Genomic DNA, 26,818 nt, shown 5'->3' on the forward strand with positions numbered 1-26,818 from the left:
CGTGGGTCACTGAGGTCAAATGTGCTATTCGGAAACGTGTGTCCAGTCTTATTGTGCCTCGTAAAACAAGAGCAGTGAAGGTGGCTTAGAGTAGAAAATAAGACTGGGTGTTTTATTCAACTCATCAAGATCCTTATTAATAATAATAATACAAAGCAATTAAAAGGCCACATAGCATCCGGAGAACCCAGCAAAGAACCCAAAAATACTGACTAAAAAAACGTTTTTGCTTCTCCATTTAAAAGGAAATAAAGAGGAAGAGAAGCAGCTTGTTATTTGTTGTGGTCATCGTCATCATTATCATCATCATGGATGCTGGAGATGGATTTGTTTTTGTTTTATCAGTGTCCTGGGAGGAAGGAAGGAGAAGGGGAAAAAACTAAACAAAAAACACTGGCTCCTCAAACAGGACAGCCTAAAGTGCACAAGTGTGTTTCTCTCCCTCCTAAACACAAAAAAATACAAAGAAAAAGTCTTGAATAAGTCCTAGTAGGATGAAATGCTCGTCGTATTAATAAAGTTTTTTTTTTTTTTTTTTAAACAACTTTAGTGAGGCACAAAATGGCTTCCACTGGAGATTGTCTGAAAGAACGTGAGTTATTTTTTTTCAGTTTTTATCCGACTGTAGCAGCATCGCTTCTTGTTATTGTTAATGTTATTATCAGGCATTATTGGACTGAACAGCTGTGGATGAGAGTACAACCAGAAACGTCACTTTATACAAATTATTTAGTCAGTGTATACATGTTATATCTATACACACTATCCACAAACATGTACAAGTTCATAGTCGTATAGCTTTTGTTCTAAACGTTACATAGGCAACTTGTTTTTCAGTTGTTTTTTTTTTTTCTCTCATTTTAGCATATTATTAGAGACACCATAAAGTAGAAAACAAAACAAAAAGGCACATCTGAGCGGCGCGATTGGTTGGATTTTCAGTCTCGGTGGGGAGAAAGTTTGTAAGTATTTGGCGCTTAGGTAGGGGGCGTCGTTGAGTTTAAGACGTGGCAATCCGGCCTTCTCCCGCCGCCGTTTTGACATCGTGGCTTGACGGGAATCGAACTCGATGTGCAAAAAATCCGAGCCGGGGGGAGGAAAAAAAAAAGGCAACTTCTTGTGTGGCTTGGAAACAGTCACAGTGTAGAGTTGAGGGGGCAGCAGAATGAATCACTGTCGCCTCTTCAAAGTCATGTAAAAAACTAACAAACGAGAAAAAAAACAAACAAACAAAACAAAAACAAAAAATCAAAAAAGAATCCCTTTTCCCCCTGCATAAAACATTTGATAATAAGACTTTGGCAGCTGTTCGGTGAGAAGGAAGCGTAACAGTTGAAGCTACAACAGTGAGAACTTTCCCAAACGGAATCCTTATTAGGGGCGAGTCTTTTGGGCGAGAGGCAGGGTACACCCTGGACTGGTCGCCAGACAATCCCAGGGCACATCTACGATAGACAAACAATTCTCCAGCCATCCATTTTGTATAGTGCTTGTCCTCCTTATGGTCACGCAAGCTGGAGCCTATCCCAGCTGACTTGGGGCCAGAGGCGGGGTACACCCTGGACTGCTCGCTATTCAATCGCAGGGCATTTAGACAAACATTCACACTCACGTTCGCACCTGTGGACAATTTAGTCTTCAATGAACCTAATGTGCGTGTTTTTACAAAGTGGGAGGAAGCAAGAGTTCCCGCAGGAGAAAACCCACGCAAACTCGGCAACAACATGCAAACCCCAAACAGGAAGGCCTGAGCCGAGTGAGGTTCGAGCCTCAGAACCGTGAGGCGGGCGGGCGTTCCGCACCCAAAACAAGCGCTCCTTATCGGCCGGCTTCTCGTCGGCACAGAGGGTTTGCGGCGAAGGCGTAGCTACGGGTCCCCCGAGGCGCTGTTTTCCACCAATGAGAGACCGTGCAGCAGCTCCCGCTTGTACGTCTTTGGTGGCAGCTTGGGCAACTGTGGGCCAGAGTTGTGGCGGGGGGGCACGGGCGGGGCGGTGATAACGGGGGCCGGCAGCGGACATAGGCTGTTCTGGCTGGCGCTGAGCGGGCAGCCCCGGCGGGGGACGCGCGGGGACGGCGTGCTCGGCGGCGTGTTGGGCGAACTGGGCGAGCTGCCAAAGTCCCAGTGGTAGCGGCCCACCGGCGAGGGCTGCAGGTTGAGAGGGTAGTTGATGAAGATCTCCGGGGGGCGCTGGGGCACGGGCGGCGGCGTGTCGGGGAGGGGGTCTCGGGGAGGAGGCGGCGGAGGGCTGGGGAGGGGGCCGTCCATGGGGCCGTTGTAGCCCGGCGTCCGCGGCTGCGTCCTGGGGAGCGGCGGGGGCAGCCGCGGAGGGATGGCGGGGGGGCTGTCCGACCGAGAACTCTGCGGACACACGCAAAAAACAAGACTAGGAACAACATTTTTTAAATTACTTTATCAAAATATTAATAAAGATGAATTCATTATTTAAAAAGATCATAATATTTGAATTACAAATTTTAAGAAAATAAGACAACATTTTCAAGTACAATTTTAATCAAGATTTTAAAGGTTTAACAAAGATTTCAAAATTTCAACAAAGTAACGAAACTGTAAAATTCCAATATTTCTAAAATAACATTTGCATAATCTCGACTAAAAGACTTAAATTGACATAAAACATATTTTTCTAAAATTTGATTAATTATATTTAATACTAAAGATGTTCAAAATAAATTGTACTTATTGTAGATTTCTCGACTTTAAAATGACATTTTAAGCAATGATTTGTTTGAATGAAATATTAATAATAAAGTCTTTCAAATTAAATCAGACGAGCTCTATTGAATTTCACTGTAGAACACTAAATGACTTGAGCGGGGGCGACCCTCGGAAGTCGAATAGTTTCAGGCATGATGGCGTGAAGTCTCAAGTCTTACTTTGCTTTCCGACATGGTGTCCTTCCTTCGAGGCGGAAGTGGCGGCGGTTTGAGGAGCTCCTCCCCCAGCTGGTGGAGGCTGCCGCACGACACTGACTGGAACTCTGACAGGAAACGCACAAAACATGCCAAGGCGTTACCACACGCACTAAAAAGGGGTACAAAGCTCTGCAGAGTAGACAGTAGATGAAAAGTAGTATAACAAGTATCAAGTACTCTCCACATTGCAGTAGTCAATAAGATTAGTTGGACGTTTTGCAAAGCGGTAGCTGACGATAAGAAACGTAGTATCGAGTTCCGCAGCAGCAGTCGCAGTACTAGTAGCAGACGCAAAGTAAGATGTTTCGCGCAGTATGAAGTTACACATTGTAGACTATAGGAATAGTAGTATGCCGTTCCACATGCAGCAGTATCAGTACATGATATAAAAGCACTAGAAGTTCCACAAAGTAGCAGTCAATGATATGAAAAGTCGAATGACATTCCGCTTAGAAGTCGACGCAGACGAGTCGTCGGAATTTCCGGATGGCTGTTGCAACAGGACAAGGATCCAAAACGCAGAAGCTAATCAACAACAGAATGGCTACAGAAGAAGAAAATGGCCCAGTCAAAGTCTTGACCTCAACGCCATTGAGATGCTGCGCTACGACCTCAAGGGAGCTATTCACACCAGACATCCCGGGAATCTTGTTGAACTACAACAGTTTCCAAATCCATCCTGATCGTTGTGCACGTCTGCAAATACGGGAAGCGTTTTGTTGAGGTTGGATGCTGCTAAAGGAGGTTCAACCAGTTACAAGTGTAACAGTGGTAGCAGTAGTAGGAACATGAGGAGCCAATATGAAAAGTAGCAGGATTTCTTTGCACAGCAGACGATATGAAAAGTGCTCCGATTATGACAACTCTGTGGTAACAACTCACTTGAAGGCGGCAGGAGAACCGGAGCAAAGATGGAGTTGGAACCTGCAAGATCCAAAAGGAAGAGGTCACATTTACTTTTGACGGATTCAATCCCCCAAATTCCACGCAGCCCTTGAACGCACCGCCGTAGGAGCTGCTGAGGTCATGCTCCATGAAGACCGAGCTGAGGTCCGAGGAGGCCGACTGCGGCGGCGTGGGCGTGTTGGGGGACGTGGGCACCGAGACGGACGCCGGCGTCTCCGCGTCCGTCTCGGCGATGCTCCGGAAAGTGATTTTGTGGGCGGGCTCCCTCTCCAGGGGCACCGGGTGGCCCTTCAGGGTGCCAGAGGTAGACGTTCGCACGGGCCGGATCCCCGGCGATTTCAGCGTGTAGGTGGTCTTTCTGGGCTGGGAGCGGGAGACCAGATCTTACCGTTAACACAATTTTCCTTTATTTAACACAAACTGGTAAATCTAAAATCTATTTTTGTAGACAATGGTCGAATGTGACCCAAATTTTGCATCACTTGTACAAAAGAATCTTTTTAAATATTTTCAGTTTTGTGTATTTTGGGTCACTTTAGGAAAAAGTTTTTATTGCTGTCAAATGTCAAAAGGCGTCAAATTTGTTCCGAACAGTATGTAAGGTTAAAAAGCCAAACGTGTCAGCAAAGTAGCACAAGGTGGCGGGCGGTGGCTTACAAATCGAGGCGCTTGTCTGCAGTTCCTGGGTTCGATCTCCATGGACGTGTTGAACAAGTAGTCCGAAAACTCCTTCTCGCTCCTGTTCCCCATGGGGTTCAAGTTCTCAAAGAACTTCTGAGGATTCAAAAAAAAATGAGTCAAGACCCAATTATTCTTTTTTTTTAATTTTATTTTGGCCTTCTGGAGTACCATGATGTTCTGCGTAGTAGTAGTAGTAGTAGCAGCAGCAGACAATATGAAAAGTATACCGTTCTGCATTCTTTCAAGTCATTGAAACCTATTCGGCATTGGGTCTTATTGTGTCTTTTCCGGTAGTGACTCGCTTCGTGTTTCATGATGAAGCTAACGTTAGCATGCTCACGGCAAGATGTTTTGCATGGAGGTGATAAGAGTAGGATTAGGGAAAACGTTTTGTTTTCTCTGTGCCTTGCGCACCCACCCGGATGTCATGCTCCACTTTAAGGCAGTAAGGCTGGTTCTGGTACTGCTGGATCTCGCCGGTGATTTCCGCCACTTTTCTCCGCTTGCTGAAGTTGATCAGCTCCTTGCCGTGGCGTTTCAGGAAGTCCGGGTTGCCCTCCTCCGTCTTAAGGATGTTGGTCAGGTAGATACCTGTGGAGAGGAGGGCCACATTTGAGCTCAAAGTGGACAAAGTTGCGAATGCTAAGGCTAGCGGCGGACGAACCGAAGAAAGGCACACAAGGCGGGTTGATGGACTTGAGTTTGGCTAAGTATTTCTTGAAATGGTCTTGACTCAGTTCCACAGCCTCCTCCAGGATCTTCTTCTTCCTCTCAGGTATGGCCTGCAAACACGCGCGCACACACGCACGCACACGCACACACACACACACACACAGTCAAATGAAGCCACCTTTTCAAACTTACCACAATGAAAAACAAACAATAGTAAAGTACATTTACCCTAGTTCAAAATATTTACTTGTTGATTATGGGAGGTGTCTATTAGGGCGGAGGCCTTCATTTCTAACACCAGTTTGACTAATACAATGATGCCTGGTTAATAGGGAGTGAAAGCGGAGATTCCCAGAACGTACACACACACCTACTATGTCAGGGACTTCAGTATATATTCTCCCGTTCCTTATTTTAATTTTGTATTTATTTTTTTTTAAACACATCTGGCTTGCGCATCTTTCAGCAAAACGCATTCTCCCGTCCAGACTTTTGACACATCCACCGTGCGTAACCGGTAAATTTCCCCGCAGCCACCTAAGGGGTGTGACTCATTGAAATCTGAGGCTGGCAGTAAATCACAAAGCATGAAGTTTTCCTGAGACTTGTTAATGTCATTCTAATCCGTTTGAAAAGTAACCAGACTACAAATACGAAAATACGTAGTGGATGTGTCGTCATGGGACGTGCGCAACACACTACCCTTTGAAGAAAAGCAAGGTTTTTTTTTTACTTTGTATGAAATAAATCCAATTAAGGTAATTTAATTAGAATACTGTGCTAATGATTGAATGTATGTATGTTGGGAGGTCCATCAGTTAAAAAGGGATAAATCAGCAGTGCTCAAGCCATCTTGCATCACAGACCACGGGTGAGTCACAGTCACTTAAACATAATTGACGACTTCATGCAAGCAAATGAAAAATGATTAAATATCTAACTCACTATTGCGACTTTAGTGGGAGCCCTAAACTGCTGCCAGCAGCATGTCAAGAGGCAGAAATGCCCCTCACAGGTGGAAAAAAGTCATCCAATGGAGCTGATTTTTTTTGCCAATTTGTCGACATTCGGCCGTCGGTGTAATGTGACAGGGACACATTACGGCCGTTGGGCTTAGTTGAGCGTAATGAGCCACGTGTAACCCATCCCATCAGCATAAATCAGCCGTCGCCTGCCTATCGGCAAGCAGTTAACAGAATCAAAACATGTAATATGATGTTTCACCTTCATGGGGCGCTGCACTTACTACAGCCTCCGGAAAGCAGAAGAGGAAATCTGCTAAAATCCACGGCAGAATGCACGTTGGATGCGTGCAGTTCCACATTTGACAGGGAACGCCCACATTTTCGAGTTGCTCCACCCTGAGTGCGTACCTGACTTGAGGGTGCATAAATGAATGATCATTTGAGTAGACGGGAGAATGAGCACAGCCAGAAAAGTCATTCGTTGTAGACAGTAGACGTCGATTAGAATAGGGGCTACTATTTGAGGAAATACAGTAGAGGTGTCTTATAACGAAATATAGTAGGCATCTAGTTAGTAGGGGATACTACGACTTCAGGAAATGCAGTTGGTGTCTTTTGAGGAAATACGGCAGTTGTCCGCTAGTCGCCGTAGTCACCTCGTAGGTGTGGTCCAGGCGGTACACGGGGACAGAGTTGATGGCGCTGACCACCTCCAGCACGCCGTTGAAGTTGTTGAGCTCCTGAAAGACCTGCAGAATCTCGATGACGCGCGCCCACACCGCCACGCGCTCCTCTAGGTTCATGGTCTCCACAATGCACCTGACGCGCACATTTACACGCTTATTTTGTGAGCTACTACAAAGAGGAAATGTCGGTGTGAGTGACGCTCACTTCTCAAACCACAGCGTGAGGTTGGTGGTGTGTCGGATCATTCGGAGCAAGTTGGGCGAGTTCTTCTCTTTGTCCTCTTTGGTCCACACACTGCCCACCAGCTCAGACGGACGCACGGCTCTGTGGACACCGGACCGCCGTTAACGACCTTTTTCCCTCCCGGCTCGACGGCCGCCGGCCGACTCACCTGTAGAGCTCGGACTCCAGCAGGGTCAGCTGCCGGGCGATCTCGATGGGGTGCAGGGTCATGAGGTCGAAGGAGTCCACCTGGCCGGCACGGCAGATGTGCCACTCGATGGGTGGGGGCGGGCTCTCGAAGGTGATGTTGTGGCTAACGCCGTTGGACTGCGTCTGCAGCTTGCGCCGGATGATTTTGTTGATGGACTCCACCCACTTGCGCATGGACTTTCCTGTGGTAAAAAGCAAATGCGAATGCTGGGACATTCCGGTGGAATGGTGATGGGGGTTAATTTAAAAGGGACATATTTTGGACAAGTGACCTTTTTAATAGCTTGTATACAAATAATTAGGGCTCTGGAGGGCCTAGTGTAAAATGACAGTGAAGCCCTGAAAGTAGTCAGACTCTCGCAAACTGCTTTATTATGGCTGCTTTAAAGCAGGGAACCTGACCTCGCAGCTGGATTTTGCTCATGATGTATTCCTCTAAGCGACTCCTCAGCTCGGGGTCGTTTTCAAAGTCGTAGAAATGATGCTCCACCCACTGGCGGAAAACGTTGAGAACCCTGCGAAGCAAAGACAGAGCACAACTCCCCAATTATCCCTAAAGATCCATACTATCAATTGTCGGTGTATTTTATTGGATTTTGGCGCCGTAGGGGCTAAAGCTTCCGAGGCTCTTATTGCCTTTAGCAGCTCCATTCTTGACTCTGTCGCTCCTTATAAGGACGCAAATTTTGACAGTAAAGGGATTTTGGAGTAAGGCAGTTAAACAACACAAGAAGAAGAAAAACATTTCCATAGAAGCTTCTCCAGACTTCATTGACTTTAATACCAAAGGCTTTAGTGCATTTCATTAAATAGTGAATCTGATCATTTCCTCGCCTACTATTTAGTATACTTAAAAACTGCCATAATAATTAGAAATGCATGTATCCCCCTGGAAGTCCTTCAATTGTTTTTGATGTGGCAAATCTCTAGTGCAACTTCTTTCTTTAAGCATTTTTTTCCCTGATCCCCGTTTGGCTATCTAACCTGAGCTGGACCGGCTGCACGTATTCCTTCCGGAACCTCTGGAGCTCGGCCGCCATCGGCTGGTCGCCGTTCCACAGGGCCTGCCGGTCCTCCTCTGTGGGCTCCGGCTCTGGGATTTCGATCCTAAACAGACACGACGATGGAGTTAGTTTTAATGTAACAGCGGGAACAACAAGACTTTGCGATATGCTAAAGACACGAGAGTACCTGTCAATCAGAAGTGTCAGAAGCTCCTGAGGCTTGCAGAATGATCGGTATGTGGTCAAAAAAGTGCGCACAAAGTTTGGATCTAAAAGAAACAAAGAATTGTTTAAAAAGTATTACCTGCTGATTTCTTTTTTTTTTTACCCCCCCAAACGCAATCAATCAATTATCAACATGAGCATGAAGTAATGCGCATTACTGCCCCCAAGATTGTTTGGCCTTGCCGGAGGTCTGCGTTCTGCTGAGTGAATCCATGAAAGACGATGGCCTGTTGAACATTGTCAGATACTTTATAATAAGCACTAATCCCACCTACAGGACTGGAATGGAACACTTTCACAAGACACATCATCATCATTTTTAAATCGGTCAGAAGGACACATTTAGGATTGTTTGGCCTTGCTGGATGTGAGTGACTCTATAGGAGAAAGTGGACATGGCCTCTTGTTTGGCCACTGTTAATCACTCACAAAGAGCACTATCGCCGCAGACAGGACTGGAGTGGAACTGCATCACCGAGCATGTTTTATGTCACACAAACATGTTTCTAATTTTCTGGCCTTGGCGTAGGTCTGCTCTTGCTTGATTTTGTTGTACCATACAATCACCAAAGTATGTCAATTTGAAGGTGTGCTGGCGTGTCTTACCAGCATACATGTGGTAGGTGAGCCTCTCTATGAGTTTGACCACGGTGCCCGCCTTGATGATGGGGATGCCCGTTTTGCTCTGCACTTTGTCCTCAAAGACGATGTTCTCCTCAGAGTCCTGCACAGCGAAGCGGTACACCTCTGGCGAGGGCAGCCGGAGGGGGTGCGCCTGCTCCTCGTGCTGCAGCACCGTGTCCAGCATGCGGTCCAGCGTGGAGCGGTACTGCAAGGTCACCAGCGCCGCCATCCACGCCGCCTTGTCCTCGGCCGTCCGCGCCCAGAATACGGCACAGTTCTCGTCCTTGCCAATCAGCTCGAAGGCGTGCCGCAGCTCCAGCGAGTCCTCGCGGTCCACGATGCGCACCTTGCGCAGCACAAACTTCTCCTTCAGGCGGTACTCGGCGCCGCTCCCCGATCCCGGCAGCCGCGAGCTCTGGTTGGCCTTGCAGCTAATCATGAGGCCGTCGAACAGGAAGTTGTGGCGCTCGTGCTTGGCGCCGGCACGCAGCAGCGGGCCCTCCAGGATGTACTCGCTGCAGCACTGGCCGATGTCCTTGCCCTCCCAGCCGTCGATGCTCTTCTGAATCTCATTCATGCGCTTGATGGCTAGCTGTTTGCTACGAATCTGCCGACTGTACAGGCGGTACATGGGCTCACTGCGGGGACCGGAAAGGACACAGGTCAGAACTTAGAAAGCGAGACAAACACGTTCCAAATAATTCCAACCCCTGTTTTCTGTAGAAAATGCTTACTGGTGGTATATCTCTGCTTGTTCAAGAATTTTTGGGGATCAAGGTTTTTATTTTTATTTTTTTAAACAAGAAATATTGATGTCAAAGTCACTCTTCTGCTTGATGCAACTCTTTTGACAAAAAGGCCGTTTTCTCAGTCTTTCGTCAGTGAAACTAGCCTATATTTGGCTGCTGATTACTAAAAAACGGAAATAAGCTAGAAACAAACTTTTTTTCCCCTATATGAAAGAACAGAGTTTGTTCTTTTGGTGGTTTCGGTGTTTACATAGTCACAGTACATAATCTTTTATGGGGCTTGAAAAATCAGTGAAACCAGCAGACATTCCAACAGCTTCTTCCCTCTTGCCATTATATTGCTCAAGGCTAAGTGACTCCATCGTGTGTTTTTATGTCTCAAAAGTATTTATTGTCAAAATGCCAGTCTATTGTCATACTAGAGCGGCTCCAACTACCGGAGACGAATTCCTTGTGTGTTTTTGACATACTTTGCAAATAAAGACAATTCTGATTCTGAAATTGTCTTTAAAATAGCTGGCAATACAGGGTTTCCTTCTCTGGGAATGGTTGGCAGTGAATGAGTTAAAAAAAAAAAAAAAAAACACGTTACAAAGTTTACGTTGGTGATTTTTGGGTGGCTGGAACAGATTAATGGCATTTCCATTCATTTCAATATGGAAAGACGATTGAGAGGCCTTTTGAGTTATGACTAAAGTCACGGACACATGAAAAGTGAAGGCACCATTGTACAGTACTTTTATGAGTCAAATTCCTGTTTTGGCAGGTTTTTCTTTGGCCCATTTTGCCCAAGATTGGTGAAGTTGAAGACAACCGAGTTCACCATGTTGTGAAAGCGGAAAGAACGCAACAGGCAGACCAGATTGTCCTATTGCATTGCAGATGGGGGCAAAGGTCTGATTGTATCCACACCTTTATCCTGATTCTCACCAAAACTGTAAGGCTTCTTCATTGGCACACGCACCATCCGTCTAAAAAATGATCATGTTTTTAATTGTTTTTTTTTTTTATTAGGCACATACCCAGGTTTTCGTCGAGGCTGCTGTTTGGCATAGATGCGCTCCACGCTGCACTGGAGGTTGAGCAGCGCCGTGATGGCCTGTTTCAGACACTCCCGGTCATCCTGATCTTCACTGCGCTCCTGAAGTTGCTGCACGGCGGGCGGAGGTGAAAACAGAACATCACACATCTTGCTCTACGTGCCAATGTCGCATATTCCAAAGTGTACCTGCAGGAGCTCAAAGTAGTGCATGCAGTGGTACACAGGCACCATCATGAGCTGTGGAAGGACGTACTGGACGGCCTCTTTGAAGCCTTCTGCTACGGACTGCAATGACACAAAAATACAAAAACACAAAACAATAAACATATTTAACATGTAGGCATAAGAAAGATGCTTCACGAAGTAGCATCCAATTTCCCAGGCTGTAAACGTGGCATTTGATTGACGGTTGCCTGTAGCGTGAGGGGTGATTTCAACGCATTCAGCGGACACGCCCGCAGCGTTTGAGAGCTGAGAGAAAGGCTTCATTTTTTTCACCATTTTGAAGCTTCATTTTAGACACTTTTTTTTTAAATCATTCAAATTTGGAAGTGTTGTTAACAACACTCTTTACTGTGGTGTGTAAAATGAAGAAGACATTTCCCGTTATAGGGAAAAAATGTCTGATACTGTATAATGTTTTGGGACTGTTGATAATAGTTAGCCTTATAGCATAATTGCCTGAGTAATTTTGAAATTAACGGTGGACCGGATTAAAGAACGCAGTGGACTGTGTGAGGCCCTCAGGCTATACATTGCCCACCCCTGGACTAAGGGCAACACACACAATTATTTTTTCCCCGCCCTCCAACAAACACAAACATGTCTACTCTCATCCTGATATTTACAACTTCCAAAGAAGCTTGAACTGGAGATGGTTGACGTGTTTGGACTTGTCCCGCTTGCGTATGTTTCATTCATGTGCGGGTGCCCTTGATACTGAGTCATTCCCAACCAAAACTGAGAAGATGTACAGTATATTTAACATTTTTCAAAAGCCTGACACAAAACCTGAGAGTGTGGGGGGGGGGGGGGGGGGAGAAGCAGTAACCGGAGAAGAAGTGACCACGGCGGCATTCATTTAAATCTCGTCTTCCCCTGACGCTCGGCAATCAATACGCTCGAAGCGAAGGCTTTACGGCAATCTGTATAGCAGCTCCGATGTCCCTAAAATGGACCATGAGTCCCATCGTAATCTTCTAGGTTGGACCACAGCCCGTTGTTGTCCGCAATATCTTAGGCATGTTGGACAATTGTACGCTTAGAAAATTTGAGCAGGTAAGGTCCATGTAAGGTTGGACACGTGTGGAGTGTCACAAAGGGACAACAATTCCAAACTTCTCTGGTCGGAGGTCTTCCAAGCAGAGTGGAAATGCCTTATTTTCATCCATTTACTCTTCTTTTTCCTTATATTTTAGTGTGTGTGGTGGATAATACGTGCACTCGACAGAGAGACATGCACCCTTTAGGCTAAGCTACGCTAAACGCCAAGTTAAGCGTTGGAGCGCTAACCAAAAACACAGAAGATGTTTTCATCAAACATGCAGCATTTTGAGGTTTGTTTCGAAAAACGTGTAGAATTAGAGGATGCAGAGGATTTGGACAATGACAGAGTTTTGATGATTTTTGCCTCAGTAGACCACCACAATCAAGTTGAACTTTAAGCCATCAAGATGTGATTAAAGTGTAGACGCTTAGCTTTAATTTGAGAGGGTAAGTAAGGCATTTCCTTTTTCATAATTATTAAAAATAGTGGCTACATTTACAACCTGCGTCAATGGTGGTTTTGTGTGAAGTTGATTTGATTTGATTTATTTAAATTGTATCAGTCCTGTTTTACTTGGATGTCATAAATGCTGGTCAGTTACGAAAATATGACTATTTTCGGAATGGAAAAAAAAAAAAGAAATGAAATAGTATAAGTTGTGCTGTGCACATTTTGTGCTCTCTTTAGCCCTGTTTTACGCGTGTGTTACTTGACAAAACTGCTGTTCACGTACAAGAATGTGAGGATAAAACACATTAGACACTCCCATAATGAGAATTACAGGAGTCTCCATGTTGTGACCGTATAAAACGGTCGCCTGTGAATCAGAGGTGGATGAGTGTCATTTTGCCGTCAAGCCTCGCGGGATCCGTCCGGCTGCAGCCTCCGAGCACGACTCAGGGCTATTTTTGCAAGGAATGTCCAAATAAAACAATGCGGCGGCGGTGAATAAACTGTACACAGGACGCCCAATACGTCGTGACATGCTCGCGGGGAGGAATTCCACCAGGCGGCCCGGACCGGCCTGGCTTCAAAGCACCACAGGAACAAATAGACTGAGTGACCTAACTTTTACCTCCGTCCAAAAAACATTTTTATTGTCTTTTTCAGGGAGTTTTTTTTTTATTATTTTTTTTTTAGGAGGGGAGTGCTTCCTAAACGGTTTATTTTGGAAAAACACGCAGAGTGAGCTGTAAAACCAGATTGAAAGGAAGTCAGTAACCTCTCGCATTGAAAATAAGCAAAGTTTATCGTGGGTTTTTAGGAAGTTATGTTACGTTGTGTTAAGTTAGTACTGGAAGTTACAGTGAGTCTTCAAAGCTTAATCTAACAAACGACGGAGGTCTCGGTATTGCTTTTTTTTTGTTTTGTTTTTTGAGGCGAAGCAGGGACATACACAACTTCCTGTAAGACATTTATCTTTCAGATAATGCTGTAACATGAGTTAGAAATGATATTAAAGTGTTTTGGGATCATAGTTTGTGGTGTATTTACAGTTTGAATTATGAATATAGGCAATTATAATTTTTTGGGGGGACGATCAACTGCTCTTATCCCCCCAGGAATAGCAGAGGATTACTGTAGTCTGGCGGGGTTCAGTTGAAAATGGCGGATTGTGGCCAGATTAGCAGCCAGGTCACGGGCGGAGAAACTCAGTGTGTGGGCGGTATTATGTAAATTTTCCACATTTTCAGAAATAGGCAGCTGACCAAAGTTCTACTGTATAATTTCACACTTGATGGGTTGGAAGGAGACCCAACTACTTCTGTACAGTGAACCCCTGCATATCTATTTGCTATTCGCTGATTTTTTTTTGGGGGGGGGGAGAAGCTATCCCCCATTTTACACTGAAAAACTCAGCCAGAGATTTTTCTAATAAAAAAAAAGTGCTTTGCCGTCATCTTGTGGCATCTATGGGAAATTACAAAGCTTTTTGGGCGTGCGTCAATTATTCTGCGATTTTCGCAGGAAGGCTCGGTCCCTTTAAAAGTAAAATTGATGTAATATATCCGCTTTAATGCTGTAAAGTTAATACAGGTTTTATGGATTATTTCCTTGTCCATTATCTTCTATGGAGAAATTACAGTAAAATCACGGCGCGACGTGCGCTTGGTCGTACCTGGAAGTAGAGGCCCGCGGTGGGTCGGGCCATCAGGTTGTTGAAGTGCTCGTGGAAGTCTTTGCTCAAGATGTCCTGGGAGAGCGTCTCGTAGGGGTCAAACGCTTGTTCCTGCACAAGCAGTGCGGACTACTGTGTTACAACATGCATACTGACGTACACACGGACGTATTTATTCCACCGCGGTGTGAAAGACGGACGCACCTCGGCGAGGTCCTCGAAGCAACTGCCCACCAGCGGGTGAGGGCTGCCGTCCGCCGTCATCTCCACGGCGTCCTCGATGAGGCCGAGCAGCTTCACCGTCAGCTCGTGGATGTCCAAGATGTTGCTGAAGATCACCTCCACATCCTGAGCGGCAAAACGTCAGGGAATCAAAAACTCTCATAGTGTCAATCAAAATTGCTTTTTACTTTTATAGAATTTAAAGAGAACAGTGACAACATTGACACTTATTAAATAGTCATCCATTATTAATTATTGTTTATCTATGTATTCAATTATTTAGTTATTAATTACTATTATTAGTAATTACACTATAATTTTTACCTCTCTTATTGGAGGGTTAGGCAATAGGTGAAATCCAGGAAGTAGCGACCACGTAGCTGATTATTTATCCCTTTTTAATGCTGTTTGAACCTCCCCAGACTCTTATTAATTTTTCCCACTTTCCATTAACCTCTACCATAATCTTATAAACACTTTCTATACTCTTAAACACATTTTAAACTCTTAAACATACAATAACACACAGGAGTATTGTACACGATGTAAATTATATTCCTTGCAATATGAGTTTCAATGAAATTTCTCTCTTGTTTTTTTTAGTTTTAGTTTTAATATTTTAGGCTAGGGAGCATTTATTTTACCACAAAACTATTACAACATACTCTCAAAAACCGGCGATATGGCAAATTGGGCAGCCGTGGCCCAATGTTTAAGATCATCGCCTGCCACCGTGGGGTACCTAGGTTCAAGACCCCGACTGGACCATCCGCCAACATCCCCCGAACTCACGGCTGTGGTGTCCTTGAGCAAGACACTGATACCCCGAAATGCTCCCCGGGCGCTTCAGCTGCCCCCTGCTCCAGTGTGTTCCAATAACATGTGTATGTGTTCACTCCGATGGGTTAAATGCAGAGAACAAATTTCTTGTGCATGCATGCATGTTCATGAAAATAAAAGGTGATTCTTCTCCATTATGCAAGATATGAAAATGAAAAAAAAAAATCCGGAATAGGTGAACCGTGATATAGTGAGGGAACACTGTAAACCGAACTTTGTGGCGAGTATGTCTGACAGTCTTGCATGTGTAACCAATCCCATATAGAGCGGTACCTTGATTTATGAGATTATTTTGTTGACCCAGTTTAGAATTCAATTAGCTCGGCCGACTTTTCTCAGAAAATGACATTAATCTCATTACATTTGTAATTTTTCTTCTTAAAATGCATCATCAATCAGTCTTGCTTCTTCTGGTAAAATGTCATTTTTATTTGTATTCTGCAAAAGCAAGAGGTGAATATCCAAAAAAACAACATGGAGTCGAGCAGAAGAGGCAGCGGCATTATTTTTTCACTGATGGGCGGACAGACGTAATTGGCGTTATTTTGGCACTGCCTTTCTCGCAGATGCCGTTCCCGTCTCAACATAATAACATGCTGCACATTCCGCGAGGACCTCCCCACCCGAGCCATGCCACAAATTACCCAAATAAGAGCAACTATGCGAAAGCCACAGCGGAGGGCCCAACTTTCCATTCACGCCTTCACAATACAGTAAAAGATGGCTGGAGAAGTCTTGTTTGGGTTTTATTTGCTGAGCAGTGTGTAATCCTTCAATACGCTTATGTGGGATTTCGCATAAATGCGTTCGTAATTACGCTAAGCTTGAAAAATTGACTGTTAGTAAGCCGTATTTAAAGGGCTCCATGTCGTCGGCGTAGTGCCGGCGGCTCGTGTGCCTCACTTACCCGCGGCGTGAAGATTTTGGAGTTGGACAGGAAGTGGTGACGGAACACTTTGATGATGAGGTCCAGCTCGCGCAGGTACTGGCGCTCCTCGGCGATCTCCAGCCGCACAAGGTCGTCGTACGTAAGCTCCCCCGACGCGGAGGGCTCGTCCGTGCTCTGCGACATCAGGCCGATGTCGTCCTCCTGGTCAAACATGTCCATCAGCACCTGCAACGCCAAAGCATTTTCATGTCTTAATTTTTTCCTTTCGCTTATGGGGGAAAAAAAAAACAACAACAAAAAAAAAAAAGGAAAACAACAATGACATTTGCTAGGGGTCTCGAAAAAAGTCGCTAAATATAGCAACTTAATCGCTAAGTTGGCAACACTGACTGGGCTGTACGAGAGTAGCCCGCAGGCCTGTTCTAAAAATAGTTGTCCAGTCATGGGATATTGTGATTTCCTAGGAAAGATGCCGAAGTGATCATTTGAAGATTTAAACATTAAAAATAAAGTGCTGCATGTTCATATTCATCTGTTTCCTACCTTGTTGTCCTGGTGTAAGCAGCACACACACATTCAACTTCGAAAGCCCCCCCCCACCCCCTTTAAAAAAGTCGTCATGCATGACACGTAAACTTGAATTAATCGATAAAATCAATTAATCGTCAGGTTCAAGTTAGAATGTTAAAAACTGATTTAAGAGGTTCACCTTGTCGGCACACATGGAAACTTTGATGTCCTGCTGGCTGATCTCGTAGTGCCGAATGTTGCCCACATAGTTGCCCGCCAGCTTCAAAATGTCCGCCGATATGTACTCGAGGACGGCCACGATGTACAGCGACACGTGGTAGTCCACTCTGTAGCCCAAGACCTCCTGCAGGGAAAGAGGGAATGGCGAGTCAGTCGGCGGGCGGTTTAAGAATGTTGCATGAATGAACGAAGCGGGGTTTTCCTGACCTTTAGCAGCGGGTGTATCTTGTCCACGGGGAGAAGTAAGGGATTCCTTCGCTTCCGCTTCTCGATGGCCGACTGCGCGTCGGCGATGGCCCACTTGTCTATCGGGTGGGGGAAGGTCTTCTGGACTCGCTCCTGGTGACACCCAGGGAGAGGGAACGTTACCTTGATGCGTTACAATTAAAGCCAACTGCGTGCGGCGGCGAGCGTTTTACCTCCACGTCGTGCACGGAGCGAGGCTGCGCCACACATAGCATATTGAGCAGCTGCAGGATCAGCTCCTCGATGTGCTGCAGGGCGTCCTCCTTGGCCAGGAGGTTGGGGTGGACCTGCTTCTGCACCTGAACACATAGGAAAACAGGGAAATCAGCCCCAGCTAATATGCTAGCGTTGTCGTCGGTGCCCCACATTGGTTTGAATGAAGTGAATTACGAGCTTGGTCACGGAACGGATTAAACTCCTAAACCTGTATGTATCGCAATTTTACAAGTATATATGAGTAGGTTTAAAAAGAAAATGGCGCAATTAGCTTATTTTCAACGTCAACACTGAGCCATAAAGGGAGGGCGGGGCCTCAGGTGCAGACGCGGTCCGAAAAGAGACGTCGATGGGGCCGAGCCTTCTGGCAGGAATGCAGTCGGTTGAGATCCTCGAGGACGAGAAAGGTGGACACGAAACGACTAGGTGGAGTAGCAAAGTAGGCCACCGGGAAGGCCGAAGTCGGGCCCCGCAGGAAGGAATGCGAGCGTTAAGACATAAAAAAATGTCATCAGCACTGAGCATTCCTGTGCTCCGACATGACTGGGGATGCTTCGGCGTGCAGGAAGTTCCCTCTGACAATCGAGTCGGCGTGGGTGAGATTGACAGATAACCAAAAAAAGGAATGCCAAATGATCCAAAATGAAGAAAAAAAAAACAACAACAACAAAACAAAAAACTCTTGCCTTTTGCTCGTGTCGTGAACTTTAAGCCGACAAAGTGGGAAATCAGAATCCACTGCTACGTCACTAGTGTTTGTGTGGCTGCATCCTCACAAGACTGGGTCAAAATAAGACACCATTACTCAGAAACACACACAAGATGATATATATAGACGGCTATATATTTAAAAGCAGAAGTAGGCTATGAGATCAAGCACTTGACCAAATTCCACAGGACGCTGAACGTGGTGAGTCACGGAGGCGCACAACCATGGGGGTTTCCCCCTTGCGCTTCATTCACCGAATTGCTGGCCCGCTTCAGAGGCCCACGTGCAACACGTGTCATCAACAACCGCCGCCCCTGCTAGCCCCAAACAACCACCAGATAGTGGAAAAATGCACATGAAACTCATTTAAATCAATATGCATAAAAGGACAGTGAAACTTGAAGAGGAGCACGCAGGAGCTTTGTCTTTAATACTGAACTTGTTCTACTGCTAGTCATCTCTAATCTAATCTAGATCGAATTCGTCACCAAAATAATGGGGAAAAAAACGATAAAAATACTAAAAAAACAAAAACCCGAAACTGAGAAATACAAAAACAAGGATACAAAAATAATAAATGACAAATAAATAAATAAAAATACAACAAATAAGTACCAACAAAGTTTATTCATTTATCTACCGTTCCGCTTAGCCTCACTACGGTCGCGGGCCTGCTGGAGCCTATCCCTGCAATCTTTGGGCGAGAGGCAGGGTACACTAAGCTACCATACTAAAATAAATACTAAAACACAAAAATGTATAATGAAATGAAAAATAATAATGTGTTTACATATTTGTTGAAAAGTGATGCAAGAGAAATACAGATGTTTTCCCTAACATGAGGAAGAATCGTGATTAATAATCACGATTACAATATTGATAAAAAAAATAGTGATGATCATTTTGGCCATAATCGTGCAGCCCTAAACTGGACCGTCTTTGAACTCGCCACACTGCTCCGCATCGGTTAAATCCACATCACAGGTTTTACGGATGTCCTGTTGTTTCTGTTCTCTGCACTGCTTTGTATTAGCCTCGGACACTTTTGGGACTTAAGTGGATTTTGGATTATTTATTTGCAAAATGGTTAGTTGTGTAGGCTGCTCCACAAACCTCGTATCGTTTTCCGAAAAACCCAAAAAGACAAGAGCGATTAATCGGTGAGCTAGTTTTATTGGCCGATATTAGCTCTTTTCAAAATAATCATAATCGGCTGGAGTTTTGCAGATTACACGCAGATATATTCTTACTTTCTCATGAAACAGTAAATGCTGTTCAGTAGGGATGGGCAGGAAATAAATGACATGCATGGCTACAGAACAGTTCTGTGTGTGAATTACATCAGTCTCCATCCTCTCACATGACCATGAAGACCATAATGTCTGTACGTACATACTGTATATGTATATGTATATGCATTATTAGTGTTAAAATTGGCTCCCATTTCAGTTGAACTCTCTGTCTCTGTATGTCATATATTTAAAATCATAAATAAATCATCAGTTAATGGTTTTTTATTTTGTATGGTTTTGAACTTCAAAATTATTCTGTTGTAAAGCTCAATAAATACTAAAGGACTAAGTATTCTAAAACAAGTCAAATGTTCTGCCTTTAATTCATATCTTTGTTGTTGTAAGAATTAAGGGACAAAAATAATGCAAATGAATCGGGGGATTATTTGGTTATATGAATTTTTGTTTCTGCAAAACATCTGAATCGGCATCAGCCTAAAAAAATAAAAAATCCAGATTGGTCCGGCTTGAGTTAAAACTGTAGTTAACGAGCACAAATGCTCGGATGTACAATAGCGACTGCGCAGTGCTGATACAGGCTTAATATTTCGAATTCAATTGATTATTCTCTAGGCTGCGTATACGGGGGCCACATTGAGCTCAGGTTGCAGCTAGTGTGTAATGTGTGCGTGTGCGGGGGGGGGGGGGGGGGGGGGGGCTTGTTATTAAAGCCGAGCATGTGTCACTGTTTGTGATTCATGCCATGACATCATCGGCCATTACGAGCAGCTTGTCTGGGGAAAGCACAGGGCAGGGATCAACTCGCAGACAAAAGGCACACACGCACACATACGACATCATGGCACACAAAGACAAAGACGCGCATCATCAGAAACGCAAAAACAACAACACTGGTGACGCTTACATAGCCTGGAAGCATCGGTGATGTCATATGCTATATGGACAAAAGTCTTGGGACGCAGCACAAGTTCAATCAAGGTTGGACTAGCAATAATGTTCCTGGGTTAGTGTGACTCGGGACTGTTTCATTATCCAAAAGTATCAGAAACAGGAGAAACAAAATCCCAATCCACTTTGTACCGCATTATTGAGTCCATTCCTAATGATTTAATTGCAAGTTTCAAATGAAAATGATCCTTACTAATGCTTTTAAAATGCATTTCCTTAACTTGCAAATAGGTCCATTTGACCCGCAACAGGAGAGTGACTCGGCTACGACTGAAGCGCTCACACTGTGCATTCTGACTGTCGCTGTCCCACTTAAGTCCCGTAGGTGTCAGTGTTCTGTCAAATCAAATGGATGCTAATGCTAACAAGCAACAACTAAAGCTAATATAAAAGAAGTGTTCTTCATTCAATTGCGTTTCACTGAGATCAGCAAATCCAGTTGCAACTGTGTCGCTGGTGGAAGATAACTGTCACGTAAGTCCTATGGGTGTCAAAAGGCTGGTACAAACAAATCAAGACGGGAAAATGTCTTCCTTCTGTGGACGCTAATGCTAACAACCAACGCTAAGTGTAGCAATTGGTAAAAAACGATCATGACTCTGTGACAATTGTGTGAGAACACTGTCACTTAAGTCCTATCTGTATGTGTGGGCTCGGAATGCTAATGCTCAAAACCAACGCTAACATCGAGAAATGTGCTTCTATCGGGCAGAGAGATTGGGAAACCCAGTCGCAACTCTGCGTCAACGGTGCGACATCACTGCTGGGGCCGATCCACCACTTTAGCAATTTGTCCGATGGTCGTACAAATGTTCCGGAGACTCCAATCGTTCCATTTTTATGCCCTTCAAAATTGTACTTTTTCACCTTGGAAACCTGTATGCCAGTAACTTTTTAGCCCTGGAAATCACACAACACTATCACAACACTTTGCAAATGATATCGACAGTATCAATATACAGCCATTGCGCAGTAGTCGATAAAAGGCCGTCGGTGAGACATGAGGATCTCTCTGTAACTCTGTACCTCTCTAATAATTTGCCCAATAACGCTTTTGAAAATGGTGGTCAAGGGGGTTAATTACAGCACTGCAGGCTTGTAAACCAGACCAGTCGGCGCTTTAAACGTTGAACTCAACACGGCAAAGGGGTAAGAAAGCGCACACACGACTCCTGATCCCAGCGAAAGGGGCAGACACCGGGAATGCACAGTTGTCATTAATGGCGGCGTGTCAGAGGCTAAATGAACCCTCTTACATGGCGCCCACCGCGAGCCGACGCCGTCCAGAATAGCCGGGACGACACGCAAGCACGCGCGCCATCATCAAGACAGAAAAAGCCGTCATCAGCGGCTCGCGGTGTGTTTGAATGACACGGCTGCAGGTCGCTATCTTTGGTGACAAGCTAGACGCAAATTTGCAGTCATTAAATTATTAATTTTAAATGAATTGTTTTTTTTAATTAAATTCATATTTGTACGTTTATATATATTTTTAAATCCATTCAAATAGAGTGGATAAAAATAGCTATTAGGAGGCATGTCAAGGCAGCACGTGGTACGACAAGAACTAAACGCCATTTTAGCCCATGGGAAGCCTGAAGAAAGTCGTTTGCAGAAAAGCCAGAAAATCGTACCTCTGCCCGCCATTTTTACGATAAATGTAATTGTTTCTTCACTAGTCTATGCCAATGGTGGGCGGATTGATCTAAATATCCATAATAGCGAGTGGAATGAATTGGCATTTTGATGTTGGATTCACCTTAATCATTCAAAACTACCTATATCGGTCTCAGCAATACTGGCCATGGATTTATTTGGTATCGGATCGATAATCGAAGGAAAACTGACAAAACACTTAAAAATAGGTCATGAAAAATTTATTCAGCTCAGACTTGGCAATTTGATGATGTATTCACCTTATTTATTAAAAGGTATTGGCATCAGTGACACTGGCCCTGCATTTACTTGATATTGGATCGGTAGAAAATATAGAAAACTCAAAATGAATGAAATCATGAAAATTCATTCAGTTAGCAATTATTTTAATTATTAAAAAGGTATCAAAATTGGTAACACTGCCGCCTTTTTTACAATGATACCCCGATCAATAACCAAAGAACAAAAACAAGAAAATGCCTTTTGATTTTGTAATGTGGTGATGCAGCCAGTTTCATTATCAAAATGTATCATATCAGCGATACTGGCCCTGTACTTGGTAACAGATCAATAGTTAAAAGAAAACTCAAAAATACATAGGCCATTAAAGTTAATTCAGTTCAGATTGAATTTGGGGACACCTAAATTGTCAAAAAGTATCACTGTGGCCTGTATTTACTTGGCATCAGACAGATACCAATATGGAGAGAGAGAGAGAGAGAGAGAGAGCAAGAGAGAAAAAAAACACTTGCTGATGAAAATTAATTGAGATTCAGCAATTTGATGACATATTATTAAATATCTGTTTCCAAAATACTGGCCCTGTATTTATGTCAGAGCAGATTGAAAAAAAAATACAACAAAAAAAGTTGATAAAAATTCATTCAACCCAGATTTATTGTTGGATGATACAACCACCTTAATTCTCAAAAAGTATCGGTATCGGCGATACCGGCCCTGTATTTAACTGACCTCAGCTTGATACCAAATCTTGTAGTATTGCACACCACTAGCTTATGCTGCGCAAGTGTTGTGTAAAAAGGTTACATTGATTTGAGGTAACAATGGCTCCCTGTGAGCTAAAAATAATGCGTAATAAATAGCTGTTTGTGTGGATGTGGACTAACTAAGCTAAAATCTTTGTTTAAAAACAAAACAAAAAACAGAAGGCGTCTGAAAAGGTCAAAAGCATAACAAACATCTCTTGCGTCTCTCTCTGTTTGACACACTTTGCCTGTGGCGCTTGCGTAACAAGTTGAGACAAAGCGACAGCCACATTGCCTGCTCTCACTCTCACTTCGTTTGTCTCAGACGGCCGACGCGGCAGCTTTGGATGTTGCCATGATGCGACACCTCACGCTCGCTGGCCGGGCACCTGATTAAAAAGGAGCTCAATCCCTCGCGCTGTACGATACCTCAATATTCGGTATAGATCCGGTATAAAGGAAATTCAGGAACAGTATGGCCGAAACCGATAAACTGCAGCAATTCATACAGGGGAGAAACTGAAACTAAACTGGTATCAATACCAATGTTGGTTTCGATGTTATAGACTGGTTGCTGTGTGGCTTGTCATTAAAAAAAATAATAATAAATAAAAAAATAAATAAATCGATCCATTCCAAGAAAGCAAGCAACACAATTAGTATTCCCCCCCCTTTTATTTAAATTATTTAAATTTAAAATACAATACTAATAAATGTAAAACCTACATTAAAATCGACAAATTAAAAATTCAATTAAGTAGAATTCTCCTCAAGTGGACAGACAGGATTTTCATGGGACAGTGACAATATACATATACCTTTACTTTTGCGCCGTAATAGTTGTTATTGTAATGACATTTATTTATTTGGGGAGGTCACTCGCCTAATAAATAGCTCATCCCAAACAGAGGCGTCACCGAAAGACACAGGTGGACAATGACAACTTGGTGCTGACTGCGACGAGGAGATCAAGACAAAAGAGGAAAGGCATGCGGGAGAAAAGATGATAATGACAACGATGCTGCTGCTGCTGGTGGTGATGATGATGACAATATTGGCCAAAAAGGAAGTTGTAATCCGCTGAGCAAGGACATTCAAATTAAAATGACTTCCCCTTCAGGAAGTTTCATTTACAGTACGCCCGTGGGAACCATGTTGGGCTTTCTCAATGGACAATGCGACATATACAGTGGATATAAAAAGTCTAAGAACTGTTCCAAGGCCAGGTTTTTGTGTTACCAAAACATGAGAGCAAGATAAATCATTTAAAAACATTTGCCACCATTAATGTGACCTGCAATCTGTCGACTCAATGGGGGGGGGGGGACATCTTTTTTGAGAGGGGAAGTAAAAATAAACAACTTCCTAACTCGGTATGTGTCTGTGTTCAGAATCATCACCAAAATCATGTTAAATGGGAGTCAGTGCACACCTGCCACCATTTCAGGTGCCTCTGAGTCACCCCAAATAAAGTTCAGCTGTTCTAGTAGGCTTTCCTCACATTTCTGGAGTTGCACATTACAGCACAAGGTGCAGAGCGCTTCCACAGCGTCAGAGGGATTTCATTGTTCAAAAGGTATCAGCAGTTAGAAGAAGGCTACAAAACAATTTCAATGGCATTAACACAGTGAAGAGTCATCCTCTGGACATCCCACCAAAACTGATGGAAAGACGAGATGAAAACAAGGAGGCTGTCAAGAGGCGGACACAACATTGAAGGAACTGCAGAAATTTCTGGTGAGTATTAGCAGTTTAGTACATGTGACAACAATCTCCCGTCTTCTTTACTTTGAGGGTGTGCATATTTATCCAAACAGTGTGTACGTTTTGCACAAAAGTTTTGAAATGATTTATTCAGTCTCATTTCTTTTGCATCATAAAAATTGGACTGGGCTCGGTATCGGTCAATAACTCAAAAACAGCAAATAGGTGAGCTTTTAGGTGAATCTGTGAATGCCTAACCGCAAACATGCGAGGCTCCGCTGTATACTTTTTGTGACACTCGGTGGCGTACTGACACATCTACATGATCAAGGATTAAGGATGATCGTCACCACTTTTTCGAGACCGCTACCTGTACGAGTAATACTTTTTATACATAAAATTTCGATTAACACGACAGATAATTATGAACAAACGCCCTGCTTTTTTCTGTTGCACATGATTCGCCGATGTGTCAAACCAACGCAGTGTAGCGCCAACTACTGGCAAGGAGGACTTACCCGATGTCAGATTGTTTTGCCCTAACTACCAGTTGGCTTCACGAGTGCCCGATACCTTGAAATTCACATCTTTGTGAACGTGGGTGAAATAAAGAAGTTGATTGCATAAATTGCTGACATTAAGCACCGGGGGGGAGAGATCCCCAAAAGTGAGTGCAAGTGTTTGCTTTGGTGGCAAAAGTTTGGTGGAATGAAAGCGAGAAGAGCTGTTGCGGGGGGTAGAGTTCGTTTTTCAGAGTTGTTGCTCTTTACCTTGCGTAGGGCTTGCACGAAGAGGCCTCTCCACTTGTGACTGTTGTCGTCACTGGAAAAGTCGTAGATCTGCTGGGGCTGCATCGCGGTTGCTGCTGCTGCTGCTGCTGCTGCGACGGTGGCGGCGGCTCTTGGCGTTGCCGTGCTCCGGCCCGAACTGTCAGCATCGGCGCCGTCGGATAGTTAGCCCCCTTTTGTGGGTGGGTGGGTCGGTCAGTCCAGGGCGGCGGGCACGGCTCAAAGAGTCCGTCTGTCCAACTCGACCAGCTGGCTTATACTGTATACTTATATACGAACCAAGCTGGGCAAGGCTTTTTTTTTTAGGCGGCGAAAAGCAAGCTACATGCGGAATTAAGCACATGGAGCTCCGGGGTCCACTCGTTAGCTTCGGTGGCTAACGAGGGGGCTAGCCCACCGTTCGGTGTAAACACTGCACGGCGGCTAACTCGGATGCTAACAGCTAACAACAAGATGGCTATGCGACACTCTCGCCGACTGAAAACTATTACAGGCACGTCGACTTGGATGAAGTGGTGGCATTGGGGGCGAAGAACCCCGATATCGACCACCCCCCCAAAAAAATTGAAATACGTTTGGTTATTCGCCGCCTTACAAGACACCTGTGACGTTAGCACGTTAGCTCCGCGGAGCTAAGCCGCCGCTGGCCTCCGACGAACAAGGCACACTTTCTCCGGCGTCACACGCCGACATCTTCTCTCGCTCGGGAGCGTTAAAAATCCGCCGTTTAAAAAAAGTAGTAGTATAGCAGTAGTCCCAACACGAATAAAAAGTCCGGCGACTCGGCGGCGGCGGCGAGGCCACAGTCAAGTCCCGCCGGGGGCACGTCTTCTGTGAGCGCAGCGGCACAGGAGGAGGAGGCGCAGCTAGTCAGCCGGGATGTTTTTTGGTTCGCTTTGGGAAGTCGGACAAGATGTTCATCGGGAGAAACTCCGCTCCCTCCCTGCCTGTCCATGTCCTTCATATTTATTCGACAGGCCAAAACAACAAAAACAAAGCTGACATCTCTTTCCACAACACCTGTGTGTTATTTACACACAAGTCATACATGGCTTATTAATGAAATGACATCATGCAAATGTATTTCCAAACACCATTAACGACTTAACTGTTAAAATATCAATTAGACAAGCAAAAAAAAACAACAAAAGGCTGACTTTTTTTCACCACCTTATCAATGTGTTATTTACACGCAAGTCATACATGGCTTATTAATGAAAGGTCATACTACAAATGTGTTTCTACCCACTTTTAATAACTTTTCTTGCACAATTACACACCCACAATAACAAGTTGTTGTT

General features: G+C 44.4%; 1 protein-coding gene across 1 annotated transcript; it reads right to left on the reverse strand.

The window, feature by feature from the left end:
• Window positions 1-691: 691 nt before the first annotated feature.
• Window positions 692-26,452, reverse strand: sos2 (son of sevenless homolog 2 (Drosophila)). Its single transcript, XM_061793674.1, has 23 exons — window positions 25,500-26,452; window positions 17,431-17,556; window positions 17,219-17,350; window positions 16,971-17,135; window positions 16,280-16,486; window positions 14,515-14,658; window positions 14,311-14,421; window positions 11,111-11,209; window positions 10,905-11,032; window positions 9,116-9,771; window positions 8,472-8,553; window positions 8,265-8,387; window positions 7,683-7,795; window positions 7,240-7,462; window positions 7,053-7,172; window positions 6,818-6,980; window positions 5,189-5,306; window positions 4,943-5,115; window positions 4,501-4,617; window positions 3,942-4,206; window positions 3,820-3,861; window positions 2,899-3,002; window positions 692-2,362 (listed from the first exon to the last, which is right to left on the reverse strand). Exons 1-23 carry the CDS (start codon window positions 25,581-25,583, stop codon window positions 1,868-1,870), a joined length of 3,990 nt encoding a protein of 1,329 aa, XP_061649658.1. The 5' UTR covers window positions 25,584-26,452; the 3' UTR covers window positions 692-1,867.
• Between the last annotated feature and the right edge of the window lie 366 nt (window positions 26,453-26,818).

This window comes from Phyllopteryx taeniolatus, chromosome 13, assembly GCF_024500385.1.
Source record: "Phyllopteryx taeniolatus isolate TA_2022b chromosome 13, UOR_Ptae_1.2, whole genome shotgun sequence".
NCBI classification, from domain to species: Eukaryota; Metazoa; Chordata; class Actinopteri; order Syngnathiformes; family Syngnathidae; genus Phyllopteryx; species Phyllopteryx taeniolatus.